Source organism: Pan troglodytes, chromosome 1, assembly GCF_028858775.2.
Source record: "Pan troglodytes isolate AG18354 chromosome 1, NHGRI_mPanTro3-v2.0_pri, whole genome shotgun sequence".
Taxonomy (NCBI): Eukaryota; Metazoa; Chordata; class Mammalia; order Primates; family Hominidae; genus Pan; species Pan troglodytes.
Window position 1 is genome coordinate 108,282,522 of NC_072398.2, and position 14,942 is coordinate 108,297,463.

The 14,942-nt window shown below is 39.2% G+C and overlaps 1 protein-coding gene across 5 annotated transcripts in view; it reads left to right on the plus strand.

The window, feature by feature from the left end:
* Positions 1-14,942, plus strand: part of LOC129135378 (notch homolog 2 N-terminal-like protein R) — a 50,400-nt gene continuing 35,458 nt past the window's right edge. For 4 of the 5 annotated variants that reach the window (XR_010158891.1, XM_054669931.2, XM_063815432.1 and 1 more), the window contains exons 1-3: positions 7-117; positions 1,303-1,543; positions 6,553-6,634. Coding sequence is in view for 4 of the 5 variants with exons in the window: in XM_054669931.2 (XP_054525906.1) it covers positions 1,471-1,543; positions 6,553-6,634 (155 nt within the window). In the remaining variant the exon portion in view is untranslated. Of the gene's footprint in view, positions 118-1,302; positions 1,544-6,552; positions 6,635-14,942 lie in introns of all 5 variants that reach the window. The other variant, XM_063815434.1, reaches the window with a different exon arrangement.

The window sequence follows — 14,942 nt, forward strand, 5'->3', positions numbered from 1 at the left end:
GTGAATCCTTGGTGAAGCAGGACAGCAAGCAGGTCCAGGTGAACCTCCAGGACCTGGGCTATGAGACTTGTGGCTGAAGCGAGAATCAGGCTGAACAGGAGGAAACCACCAGTCCTGGTAAGAGCACAGGGTGTGGGGCTCACCCCTCCCTGGAGTCAGCTGTCATGTTTGGATGCTGTTGGCCAATTCCACACCTAACAAGTGGTAGGAAAGAGGAGGACAGGAGGTTAATAGGAGAACTCTAACCCAAAATGAGGCTAAGTATAAGTTTGAATTTCTACAATTAGTTTTTGACATACTACTACTACTACTACTAATAATAATATAAAGTTCTATCCAACTGATTATTATAGAAATACTAAGACCTACTTAGAGACCAGATGAGGTTTTGGAAACATGCAAACCGTAAGTTAAACATAATTTTGTTTTGCATTATAAAAAGACTACAACTATAGGGCCACCCACCACACTGAAAACCAGAAGAGAAGAAAAACAGAATCTCTCTCATTCTTGAGGCAGTGTAGTGTGGCAGTTAAGAGACAAGATCCTGGGGCCAGACTGGTTGGTTCAAATCCCAGTTTGAAAACTTTCCTATGTCCCAGTTTCTTTATATGTTAAAATAGTAATAAAGGAACTACCTACCCCATCAGGTACTAAGGTCAATTAAATGAGTAAATTCTTATAAAATGCTTTAGAACAGTGCCTGGCATCTGGTAAAATGCCATGGATTAGTTCTCATTCTGACTACCACCGCCCTAATACACTGATGTTAACATGCTGATATATTTATTCGAAGTCTTATTTTCCTATGCCTATTTTTCACACAGTTGTAACCCAATAAACTTTTAAATTATAGTAAAATTTAGAAAGCATTAAACTTTCAGCATGCAGGAATATCTTGTCCTATGTTCTTGTGGCCATTCTAAATAGATAAGGCCATGTTAATGTCTTAAGAAACATCAGCGTGTGTGGAATGAACACAGGACATTGGGGGATTTGAATTCTGGTTCTGCCATGTGCTAATTTGAGTGATCTAGAACAAGCTAGTTTACCACCTCTCTTTAAGTTTTGGTTTCCCCAGTCAGTAAAATAGAAAGTGATGAAACCTAACTTGTAGGTATAAGGAGGATAAGAAATATTGTATTTGAATGCCTAGTACAGTGGCAGGGTTGAGTAAAGTACTAATTCAACTTTTTCCCTAGTAATTATTGTCCTCATGAACAAACCTGCCTCCTCTCAAAGGCAGTGGCCACAACAGCACATCCAACTTTTATTTAGGAAGACATCTTTGGCTTTTTTCAGAGTGTGAGGAGCACAACAGCCTCAAGGAAGTGATCCTGATGGAGGGGCTGTGCTCTGAGCAGGGGTGCCGGGGCTGGCTAGTTCGTCTGAGAGGAAGCCCTTGGAGAACCAGCTAGGGAAGCAGGAAGAGTTCCGGGTATATGGAAAGTCAGAAAACATCTCGGTCCTATGAAAGGACATCAAAGATCTGAAGGCCCAGCTGCAGAATGCCAACAAGGTCATTCAGAACCTCAAGAGCCAGGTCTGGTCCCTCTCAGTTACAAGTGATTATTCGTCTAGTCTGGAAAGACCCCAGAAGCTGAGAGCTGTTGGCACCTTGGAGGGGTCTTCACCTCATATTGTCCCTGATGAGGATGAGGTGTGGCTGTCTGATGGCACTGGTGCTTTCTACTCGCCAGGGCTTTAGGCCAAAAAGGACCTGGAGAATCTCATCCAGAGAGTATCCCAGCTGGAGGCCCAGCTTCTTCATGACACTTGTTCATTTACATTGTAGCTCAAAGCATACCTCCTCAGGGAGGCCTTTCCTAGACACTATCTGAGGTACACTCCTGCACCCCCAGCCTTCATGATTGCTTTTTATACATTACTGGGTTTTGTTTCCAATGGAACTTATTGCTTATTACTGTCCAAAATTATTTTATTTATTAATTTTTTAGCCACCTTTCTCTTATAGAAATAAGGTTCCTGAGGACAGGGAGTTTATTCTGTATACTACGGTATCCCTGACATCAGGGCTTGTGCCTGCCGATAGTAGATGCTTTCTAAATATATTCTGAATATTAGATAGCTAGTTCCCAAATGCACTGCACTGAAAGTGTATGAAAATTGGAAATTGGCGTCTAGATTTTTGTATTATATTGCCAAATGATGGAGTGATGAGATTGAAATCTACTACTTCTTTTTGCCTTTTTTTTTTTTTTTTTTTTGGTGGAGTAGAGGAGGGCCTGCACAAACAGCAGATACACACACAGTAAATAAGATTTATTTCAGCCAGCGAGTATTTATTGACATGAAAATTGGGGTTAAATGTGACTCTTTGTGAGTGACTAGTTTCTTGGAGTCTATTAAAGCATCAGTTTAAACATCAATTCTCTATGGTATGATTAATGTTTCTTTTTTCACTTTATAAGCATGAAGCTGCCTTCAATTTTATTGTTAAATTTAAGTGTTTTACATTGGAAAAAAGTAAATTGAATTTTGAAATGAGGTCTGTCCCGGTCTCACTTTCATGGCTTCAGGTTATCAAAGTTTTAATTTCTCTTTGTATGGAAGATAACTATAGTATTCATTTTTGCTCCTGAGTACAGCCACGAGTCTCAAGATTATTTTTCTTTTTTAAAAATTAGAATTGTCAATTTATAGTTGTATACATTTATAGGGTACAAGGTGATGTTATAATTTGCTAATACAATGTAGAACAATTAAAAGGTAGTTAGTGTATCCTTCATCTCAAATATTTAACATTTTTTGAAATTTACTCTTAGCAATTTTGAAATGTACAATACCCTATTATTAACTATATTCACCACACTATGCAATATATCTCAAACATATACAAAAAAATTCTTCTTGTGTAACTGTAGCTTTTTGTACCCATTGATCATCAGGCCCATAGCTTCCGTAACCACCATTTTCCTCTCTGCTTCTATGATTTTGATGGTTTTCAATTCTACATATAAGTGAGAACATGCTGTATTTGTCTTCCTGTGCCTTATTTCACTTAGCATAATGTTCTCCAATTCTATCCATGTTGTCTCAAATGACAGAATTTATATCTAAAGGTTGAATAGTATTCCATTGTATGTATCTACCACAGCTTTTTTTTTTTTTTTTTTTTGAGATGGAGTCTCTCTCTGTCACTCAGGCTGGAGTGCAGTGGAGCAATCTCGGCTCACTGCAACCTCCGCCCCCCAGGTTCAAGTGATTCTCCTGCCTCAGCCTCCTGAGTAGCTGCGATTACTGGCGTGCTGTAATTTTTGTACTTTTAGTAGAGATGGGGTTTCATCATCTTGGCCAGGCTGGTCTTGAACTCCTGACCTCGTGATCCACCCGCCTCAGCCGCCCAAAGTGCTGGGATTATAGGCGTGAGCCACTGTGCCCGGCCTATCTACCACCTTTTATTTATCCATTCATCTGTTGATGGACTCTTCCATAACTTGGTATGGGTGTACAGACATCTTTTCAATAAACTGATTTAAAATATTTGGGGTAAATACGCAGCAGTGGGATTACCAGATCATGTGGTGATTCTATTTTCAGTTTTTTGAGGAACGTCTGCACTGTTTTTCACAATGGTTGTACTAATTTACATTCCCATTAACAGAGTAGAAGGGTTCCATTTCTCCACATCCTGTTTATTCAGACGATATGTTATCATCTAAATCATCTAAGACCTCTATATTATATAGCTTTTGAGTATTTTTAAAAGTGGACACTCAAGCGTTCATATAGTCATAGTGTGTGGTTCCTCAGACCTGTGGTATCAACATCACCTGGGAATTTGTTAGGAATGCAGATTCCCAGGCTCCCTGCGGACTTAGTCAGAAATTGTGGGGGTCGAGTCTAACACTCTTTTTTAAAAAGCCCTCCAAGTGATTCCAATGCTTACTAAAGTTTGAGAACCGTGGCTCAGTAAAAGCTAAAGGTTCAAGGTAGCAAGATCCCACACATCAGCCAAGTGGCATTAATTATTAGCCTGGTAAGCCCACCTTCTTTTCAGTCACTGAGTTTGATTGGTTCACTAAGGCTAGGCTGTAAAGTTATTTGCTAGATTGATTGCTACATATTGACTTTGGGTTGTTTGTATTTCTCTGAACCTGTCACTGTAATGATTTGTCAGGACACTTAATAGGAACAGGCCGTGATTTTTGCACCCATGGCATTCTGAGTCATGGGTGGCTGGGTCATTATGTACTCCAGGTTTCTTCAGGCACTGGGCATGCCATTCATGTACTTATAAGGAGGGAGCTGTCGCTGGTGGATCACAGGGAACCTTTAGGGACATTTAGTTAGCTCTCAGCTTGGTACGGGTAGGGAAATTGAGCCCCCATGAAGTTGTGCTTTGCTTGCAGTTAGGGGTACAGACAGGATTTCAGGTCTCCTGAGTCCCTCCACTGCACCAGGATTCCTGCAGGGGGACAGAGCTACAGCTTTTTCTGTGCCTACAGGACATTCCTTTCCTACTGTGAGGGTTTTATTTATTTATTATTTTATTTAAAGAAAAAAAGTAAATAGAAAAAACCCCGGAAGTTCTCACTGGAACTAATAAAAGTGTCTAAAGAGAATGAAAAAATCAGTTTGAGAACTTTGGTATGGAGGAAATAAGCTGACATTAACTGTTTTAATTATAGTTGTTGCATTGGGCTTATCAGTGTGGGAAGAGGGAGCATTTGAGCCTTACAGGGAAGTGGGATATGGACAACAAGATGACCCTCTTCCTCAATTTGCCTGTTTGGGCCTGCAGCCTGGTGACTCTTTGTGTGATCCCAACAGCTGTCATAGAGATGGGTTGGACTTTTACTGAGACCTGGGTCCTAGGCCCAGCACTGCCACCAGCTAGTGGCGCGATGCCCCATAAAGAGGCCACTTATTCTCTCTGGCCTCTACTATTGGTAAATGGGTATAATAATATCCACCCTGCCAATCCTGAGAAATTTCAGGTAGTGGGAAGCAGTGTATCTTGGTGGTTAAGGGCAGAGTCTCTGGATTCAAATTCTGGCTTTCTAACTCAGTGGCATGGCAGTAGGCAGGCCACTTATCCTCCCTGTTTTCTCACCTGAGAATGGGTATAATGAAATTTACTTCTAAGGGTTGTTGTGAAGATTGAATTAGTTAGCTAATTTATGTAAAGTACTTAGGATAGTGCCTGGTATTTAGTAAGTTCTATGTGTTAGCCTATTATTATTACTATTACCATTTAAAAATATTATTTCAAGGATGGGATGCATTTTCTGTAAACATGTTCTCAAATGATTCTACTACTGGATACAATACTGGGCTTTTATGCAGTAATTGTTGGTGGAGGAGTTGTTCTGACATCCAGCTTGCACCTGGGCTACTGGTTTCATGGCCAGGGATGGCCAGGCCTAGCGTCTCTGATCTTGCACAATTTATGCATAGAGTGGTGTGGTTAGAGGAAGCTTGGAGGGGGGAACTTCTCAGTTTTGCTTTCAGGTATTTATACATTAACTATCATAAGTGATGGACATCTTAATAACTTCCAAGAAAGAGTTCATGAGCTTCAATTTGATATTTATTGTTTGACTAGGTTTCTTTCTGTCTTACCTTTCCAGTTGTTAGGGTTCTTGATATGTATTTTGGTGATGAAAATTTCAACTCTAAAAGCTAAACAATCAAGATATTGTAATTATCCAGCAAGTGATTGGCAGATTTCGAGTAGACTTCTTCCGTTCTTGGCTGAAATGAATGAAAATGTCTACTATTGCTGTTGTTTTTGTTCTTTTCTCTGAAAAGTCTGTTTTTGGGAGGGCCTCAGATGGTAAAGTGCCTTTTTATTGTCTCTTAAAGGGAATGGGGGAATCAACAGTTTGAGAATTTTTGTTTTATCTGTATGTATAAAATTGCCTTCTCCTTTTATTTCTTTTGATACTCTCTCTGCAGTCTCTATTCATGATCTACTCCCCATCTTTTTATGGGCCCCTTAAAGCTAGAGATTATGTTTATTCGTTTATTTATGTATTCCATTTCTCCTTTTTTCTGGATCCTAATTTTGTGCCTGGTGCATACTAGGCTCTCAATTTTAGTTTGTCGAATTACTGATATTGCTGTTTCTGATTACTTCTTGAAGCGGTCTGTTTTAAAACTTCACCTGAAGGCTAAGTAATTCATCAGTATAATGGTGATCTATTATTTATCTAGCATTTTCCTAAACACTCATTGATTAATCCTTATAATACTCATCTGAAGTATCTAAATCCCAAGATGATGTGTCATGTCATAGATGGTATGGCTTTAATTTTTAATTGGGAGATGGAGATGTAACAGCTGGAGATACTGAAACACAGAGAAATAAGAGCATCATTCAAGACCACAAACGTGGTTATTGTTGGAAGATAGTTTTGGGATGGGCTTCTGTGCTAGAAGCCAAAACATAAAAAACTGATTAAAACTCTAAAAAGAAACCCAGATTAGGTGGGAATGAATGCTGATCTGGATTGGATTACACTTCTTTGGTGTCTGAGGGTTATGATTAGTGACTTACTTCTAATGTGCTTTTGTTTTTATTTTTAGCATTGCAGTGTCGAGATGGCTATGAACCCTGTGTAAATGAAGGAATGTGTGTTACCTACCACAATGGCACAGGATACTGCAAGTAAGTTTTTCTCTTCATATATTTTCTTTTTGCGATAGAACACTGGACAAGATTTGATTCTACTCCTCTATTTTTAATGCTTCTGTGGAATGTTACTGGTTCTTGAGCTTTCCTGGTACAGATTTTGGTTGGGGGTGAGGATGGAAGGATGTGGATGCCAGATACTTGGCTAATAAGAACTTCTTACTATCTTACTGTTATCTTTCTCACTATGAAAAAGACTTTTCAGTGAGTGGCTAGTTAATGTATATGGGGTAGACCAGGCATGGTGGCTCATGCTGGTAATCCCAGCACTTCAGGAGTCTGAGTTGGGCGAATCACGAGGTCAGGAGTTCAAGACCAGCCTGGCCAACATAGTGAAACCCTATCTCTACTAAAAATACAAAAATTAGCCGGGTGTGGTGGCGCATGCCTGGAGTCCCAGCTACTCGGGAGGCTGAGGCAGGAGAATGACTTGAACCCAGGAGGCGGAGGTTGCAGTGAGCTGAGACCACATCATTGCACTCTAGCCTGGGTGACAGAGCAAGACTCCGTCTCAAAAAGAAATAAAAAAAATATAAAAAATATATATATTAGATTCCCTTGTGTTTTTCAGATTAAGGCATACTCTTAGAGTCTCCCCTTAACATGTTACCTATTATCTTGTTTTTAAGTAAAACCAAATAGATATCAACTTTAATATTCGGCCCAGTATATGTGAATATTATATTCATATTTTTTTCTAGTGTAAAAAATCTAATTCTGAAAGTGAGACAGTGAGAGAGGAAGATGTGTGCATAGGTGTAGATTGAGGGGGAGCAGGGGCTTTGGGTGTGTATTATTTGGGGATAAAAGAGTAAGGATGAAGGAAAATGTAGGCTAGTTCTTGGCTTAAGAGCATTTTTTTTTCCTTTTTCTCCAACCATCTACTCTAGCCAAGACGTTTTGTTTGTTTGAGGAAGGCTGTGAGATAATTTCATAATAGCTTTTCTAGGTTTCCTGCAAATAACTTTTTTTCTTCTGCCTCAATTGAAAATTTTTAAGAGGAATATGTATCCATTCTGTTTATTTCAGGGAAGATGCTGGAGAAATAAAATTTGGTAATATGAAATTTCTCTTCTTTTCCTTCACTTTTGTGAGGAGTAGTTCTTCTTTGCTTTGGTGGAGGTACTTGCTTAGTAAGCATTTTAAGTGAGTTTATCCAACACATTTGTATTTCTTACCAGGAATGTAATTACAACTTTTTTCCAGTGAGATCTGTTCTGACACCAGGATTTAGTTTTTTAATGTTATAAACAAGATTTTTTTTTTCAAGTCAGAAATAATTTTCTTCACTAAAGTGAAAATATTTTAAGCTGTGATGACAGTAAAGCTTAACAATAGGTTGTTTGGATTGGAATAAAGATAACATTGGAAATAAAGGTTTTATGTAGCTTATTATGGGCTGCTCATTTAGTTTTTCTAGCTGGGGGAAAAAAAAACATGTGGTGCATTCTCCTCTAAGAATGGAGATACAACTGGAGATAATAAGGGAGGGAACTTAATACCTTAGAGTAGGCCACTGAAATCTTGTTTAGTCTTTTTGTGGCATTTGGTGCCTTAGTTGCTTGCTTTATTCTGTTATGCAACTCTTGTGGTAGTTAACCCCATTGCATTATGGTCATTTGTTGATGTGTTTCTTTTGCTAGAATGTGAGGTCTTAGTCTTATGCATTTTTTGCATCGTTAATGCCTAGTACAGTGCCTGGTGTAGTTATTGTTCAGCAATGTGTTTCTTAAACTAAAAGGTGCTAAGTAGATACCATCATGCACATGTTTCTTATCTATTTATGTTAAATAAGAAGACACTGGTTCTCTCCCTTAAAAATTTCAGTGTGGCGATTCCTCAAGGATCTAGAACCAGAAATACCATTTGGCCCAGCAATCCCATTACTGAGTATATACCCAAAGGATTATAAATCATTCTACTATAAGGACACATGCACATGTGTGTTTACTGCAGCACTATTTACAGTAGGAAAGACTTGGAACCAACCCAAATGCCCAACGGTGATAGACTGGATTAAGAAAATGTGGCATGTATACACGATGGAATACTATGCAGCCATAAAAAAGAATGAGTTCATGTCCTTTGCAGGGACATGGATGAAGCTGGAAGCCATCATTCTCAGCAAACTAACACAGGAACAGAAAACCAAACACGGCATGTTCTCACTCATAAGTGGGAGTTGAACAATGAGAACACATGGACACAGGGAGGGGAACATCACACACTGGGGCCTGTCAGGGGGTGGGGGGAAAGGGGAGGGAGAGCATTAGGATGAATACCTAATGCACGTGGGGCTTAAAACCTGGATGACGGGTTGATAGGTGCAGCAAACCACCATGGTACATGTATACCTATGAAACAAACCTGCACATTCTGCACATGTATCCCAAAGCTTAAAAGTAAAATTAAAAAAAAATTTATTTACTTCACATAGCATTCAGGGTGGTAATACCATACAGAGAGGCAAATTGGTTCTATTTGAAGATCATTCAACTTGGTGACTTATATATGGAGAATTTCAAATATGTTCTAAGTGTTCGCCTATATATTTTTGGTCTGACATGGGGAGAGAAGGTTTCTAGGGGAGACTAATCTCTGAGCACTTACCAGGAGAGGACACCTAAGGGTCACTGTTGGGAAGAAGTCCAATAGTTCTTTGTTGGACTGTTGGGCTGCTAGTCTCATACTCTCCAACCAAGGTTGGAGACCATCCTGGCTAACACGGTGAAATCCCATCTCTACTAAAAATGCAAAAAATTAGCTGGGCGTGGTGGCACGCACCTGTAATCCCAGTTACTCGGGAGGCTGAGGCAGGAGAATGGCCTGAACCCAGGAGGCGGAGCTTGCAGTGAGCCAAGATTGCACCACTGCACTCCAGCCTGAGCGACAGAGCGAGACTGTGTCTCCAAAAAAAAAAAAAAAAAAAAAAAAAGAAAGAAAATGGAGCTGCCTAAATTCTGTCCCTGGCTACTTGTTAATTGTTGATAGGATGGAATGCTTATGGATACAGTTCTGGGTATGTCCCTCAGATGTCTTTCCTGTTTTGAGGGAAACAAACTCCTTGAGAGACAGTAAGAAAAAATTTGGTGAGGCCATCCTTTTGGGAGACCAAGATGAACAACAAAACTTGTATAAAGAGAATGATTCCCTACCTCAGCAAAAGTAATATTAGCATATTTAGGAGTGGCAGGGTCAACATAAGTGGACAAAGAAAAAGCAAGAACAATATCAAGGCAGCCATGTCAATCATTCTACAGTGCTTTGCCAGCCTCCACAGAATTTTAAGCAAAATTTTATGCAAAAATAATGTGTACCTAGCAGAGCTTTCAGTGTATTTTCACCAACCTTACCTTTTTTTCTGTGGAGAAAGAAGATGATCTAGCTTGTTCAGTAAATATTATTTTCACAAATAGAAAATAAATATTAAAACACTTAGAAGATTTATAAAAATTCTATCAGGCATGCAGGGCATGTGATTATCTTTTTATTCATGAGATTGCTTAGTGGATTAAGAAAAGAAAGTTGAAGCCAAATTCCTTTTACAGGGCCAGCGTGGGGGTGAGTGGTGAGTGGTGGGATGGGAACTGGTAGAAAGTGTTTTAAAATAGAAGGAATCTGACTATCTGTTTAGACAGCATAATGCTACTGATTCAGCTAAAATATAATGATTGTTTATAGAAATTATAAAAATCCTTGATAAGATCACATTGACAGATGAAGATAACTACTTTTGAAGATTAGTTTTGTACTCAGCTCAACTGTTTTTTCTCACTGTTAGGAGCCTAAGTACCCTATCAGTCTGTGATTAGATTTTGATGCCAGATTAGGAGAACTTGTATAATCTTGCATAAAACTCAATTATTGCTGTTAAATAACTACTGTCAAATCTTAATAAAGCCCTCTCACTACAGGGAGATAAGATATTTTATTCTTTCCCTTGTCCTACTGGGAGGTGTAAATATGTAATTAAATTTGATGTCATTAATCACTTTCAAGTTGTTTGCTTCAGACTTTCAAATATAAACCATTCTAAATCCCAATTTGATTAAAGATCATGGACAACTCAAGTTCACTAGGATTCTGGGGGTAGGTTAGGTTATGATTTGTATAATTGACAAAATATGTATTTTAAGGACATTTATTGTAGTTATTTAAAATCTTTGTCTGCTGGTTCTTAACATCTGGGTTGTCTATGGATGTGTTTCTGTTTCTATCAACTGCTCCTTCTTTGGACCATGGGTATGACTTCCCTTTACTCTACACATGTATGGTAGTTTTACATTACTTACTGGACATTGTGGGTGATAGATTTTAAAGTTTATCTCCCACTAAAGAATGTTGAATTTTGTCAAGATTGGCAGATCATCTTGATCCTATGGATGCTAGGTTTTAGGACACGTTAGGGTGGGCCTACTTCTGTTCTGCCCTTAGTCCGATGACACAAATCTTACTCATGGGATAGGGCTCTTATTCCCAAGATGTGACCCTTCTAGGGGTTCAGTGGAAAGTGTGAGGGGCCTACCAAGCCCTGAGGTGTTCATTAAGCCCCTCTAAGGCAGAACTTATCCTCCCAGCCCCAGGAGCCTTCTGCTCAGTCTTTTCAGCCGTCCAGCTCTTACTTTCTCTTGGGTTTCTGAATCCTATCTTGCTCATGCATAGTCAGGAATTATTTAAGGATTTGAGCAGAGTTGTATGCATACTTTGAAGCTACCCACTCTGTGGTTCTGTCTTTTCCAGGATTTTTTCTCCTCATATTCTAGCTGCTGTGACAGCTCCAGATATCTCTGACTCCTCAGTATCGCAGGACTTCCGTTTTCTGCTTGCACACTCTTCCTCTTCTGCTGCATGAACTGGGGTGTACCTTCACGATAAAAAAAAAAAAAAAAAAAAAACTGTAAATGTGGGTTTCATATAGTTTGCTTCGCTTTTTCTGGGGCTTATATCCCTTCTAGTTTGTGCCTGCTTTCAGTGATTCTCCAGTGCCTTTGATATTTTGTCCAGAGCAAGAGGGCTAGTCTGATATAAGTTACTCTGCAATTATTTTTAATGATGAAAATTGGAAATATAAAGGGGCCTTTCAGAATTTCATACATACCACTTGGTAAATATCTAACATAGTGTTTGTAAAACAGCAGAAAGTCACCGTGAGTTGTACACGTTCCTGTAGATGGGTGCTTGCATTTGAGAATGTCCACTTTTTGCTAAAGTGCTGATCTAAAAACTACACTTTAAGGTAAATTATTATAAATATAAAGTGTTATAAAATATAACTTTGTGTCACATTTTGTCTAAAACTTGTCTGCTAGCTGTAATAAACATTAAACATTAACAGCTAACAATTTTCCTTGCCAGGATTAGGCAGTCATGTTGGTGGTCCAGATTTCCTGAATCCATCCAAGAAAAACTAGAGCCATTGCCTTCTTTGTCTTCTTGGTAAATGTCTGTATAGTAAGTAGAGAGTAGAGACACTCATAATCCCTTAGAACTTAGCTTTTTATGGAGGATGCATTTGCAATGTTTCTGTTGTGGTGCTTCTCCCCCAAAAAGGCGTTTTCAGAAGTCATGGCTGACTCAGCATTTCCCCCTTTCCTTCACCTTCTTGTGAGTGCATTCAGGGAGGCACAGGGGCGTTGTCAGATCAAAGAAATAGACAGGGAAAAATATCAACTGTTAAATTACTTTCTCTTTCTTCTCAGCTGAAACTGGTTCTGCCAGCCTAGTTCCTTCAAGTACGGTGCCTATTTAGCTGAACATTGTGTATATAGTTTTTCTGGAAAATGATAGCAGAAGCTTGTCCAGTTTTCCATAGTTCATTTATCTTTTTAACATAAAACAAAGAATGCTGTTTTTTTGGCTCATTAAATACCTTCCATAGAGTAATCTTTTCTTAAAATGTAATATGTTCAGGTTTTATTAATTCAAGAGTTATTTATTGCATGCTATTTATGCGTACCACATATAACAGATAACTCAAGTCTGTGGTAGTAGTTGCAGTTAATCAATATTGTTATCATATTATTTCACACTTCTTTGGGAAGTCATAAAATAATTACCAGTTCATTAACTTGGGCTTCTTAGAGAGGTTCAGAGTAAAGCCAAGTATGAAAAAAACTGACTATAATGTGGCCTTCTGTACAGGGGCCGCCAGTGAATGGCAGGGCTGGGACCATGGTGAGGCAAGTAAGGCACAGGCCTGTCTTGTGAAATTTAAGAGAGTGCCAAAAAACTCACTAATCAAAATAATGTTTGTATGTAGTTGTTCAAAAAATCAAAATTAATGCAAAATAAGTTGAAAATTATCAAAATTTTAAATAAGGAGATCAGTACTACTGATTTTTTCTTTTGCCTTATGACCTAGTATGGTTCAGCCTGCACTGGTGAGTGGAGTAAGGGTCCTGGAAGATCCTTGACTGGTGACATGAAGAGGACATAGTTTTTTGTTGTTGTTTTTTTTTGAGACAGAGTCTCGCTCTGTGGCCCAGGCTGGAGTGCAGTGGCGCTTTCTTGGCTCACTGCAAGCTCCGCCTCCCGGGTTCATGCCATTCTCCTGCCTCAGCCTCTCAAGTAGCCGGGACTACAAGCGCCCGCCACCGCGCCCGCCACCACGCCCGGCTAATTTTTTGTATTTTTAGTAGAGACGGGGTTTCACTGTGTTAGCCAGGATGGTCTCTATCTCCTGACCTCATGATCTGCCCGCCTCGGCCTCCCAAAGTGCTGGGATTACAGGCATGAGCCACCACGCCCAGCCGAGGACATAGGTTTTTTTATGCAAGATAGACTTAAGTTTGAGTCCTGATTCCTATTAACAATTGGATCTTTTGCAAGTTAAAGTCTATAATGCTAGCTAACATTATTGCGTATTAGGGTCTGTTCTCAAGTAGTTTACATGTATTTACTTTAGTCCTCATGTGAGAGAGAGACTATATGGAAGCTAAGAGAAGTTAAATAATTCACTCAAGATCCCATCACTCTGTAGCTAACCTGAGATATACTCGTGGAAAATGTACTGTCACCTTGAGTCTCAGTTTGCCAGTCAATAAAATGGGACAGAATTACCTGTTTTAAGTTGGTAGTTCAAATGGAACCTTCTGAAAAGGAAGTGTGGAACATTTGAAAGTATACAAAAAGGGGACTTTTCAGATCAGGAATATGATTAAAACACTGCTTTATGTAATTTCTAAATTTAAAGACAGTAGCATTAGGTAGGCCTGAGTACCTCATATCATTCTAGAACACTAAATCTGCATATAGTTGCATGAGTGTACATGGGCCAGGTTTGGTGAATACTGCATTTCTGAGAAATGGCCTTTAACATGAAAGCTGAATGTAATAACTGTGGATGAAATAGAAGAGGGCAGTGAAGGTGGGGATAGAGGATATTGTCTATTAAAGTGTGCTTCAGTAGAGAGAACTAATTTGAAACTTCTCCTTTCTTTTTACTAATGGAACAGGAGCAAGTCCAGACAGATTTATGCAGTTGTGAAATTGAGACAGGTTAAATTCAGTGATTTTTCATAAATGTTGTTGCCAGCACAAAAGTCACAAGTTGTTGAATATGGCACCTTACATTTGCATAGTGAGTTACAGATGCATATGAGTATGTCCTGTGAGGCTTTTCCTTGTATTAGGACTTGAGATCTGGACCCTTTAACAGTACCATTCCTAAGTGAGTCTTATTAATACTTATGTCCTATTAAAATCCTTTATCAAATATGATGTTTCCCTAAGGGGTCTTTTGTAAAGGAAGTCTTGTTTACTAGCATCTCCATCTGTGGCCCAGGCTTGAGTGCAGTAGAGCAATCATGGATCACTGCAGCCTCCACCTCCTAGGCTCAAGCCATCCATCCTCCTGCCTCAGTCTCCCATTTTTAAAACTTTTTATAGAGACGCGGTCTCACATGTTGCTCAGGCTGGTCTTGAATTCCTGGGCTCAAGTGATCCTCCCACTTCTGCCTCCCAAAGGGCTGGAATTACAGGCCTGAACAACTGTGCCTGGCCAGTTAGTAGCTTCTTAACACATAGCAACATAATTTCCATACTATTTTCAACTAATTTTTATTCTTACAGTTGGGACCTTTATATATTTCAGTGTTCAGTGAAGAAGTAGGAGAATCTGGTTCTTAGGCTCTGCCTATATATCCTTTTACCTGTCTTGGGTAACTGCCAAGAAATTAAATCAACAAATTTTGGCCTGCAATCTGGCATTAATAGATGTGAATTTAGCTAGGTTTCTTTCAACACAGTCTCCAGGTCAATCGTAATCTTATGTGAAGTTTCTTAT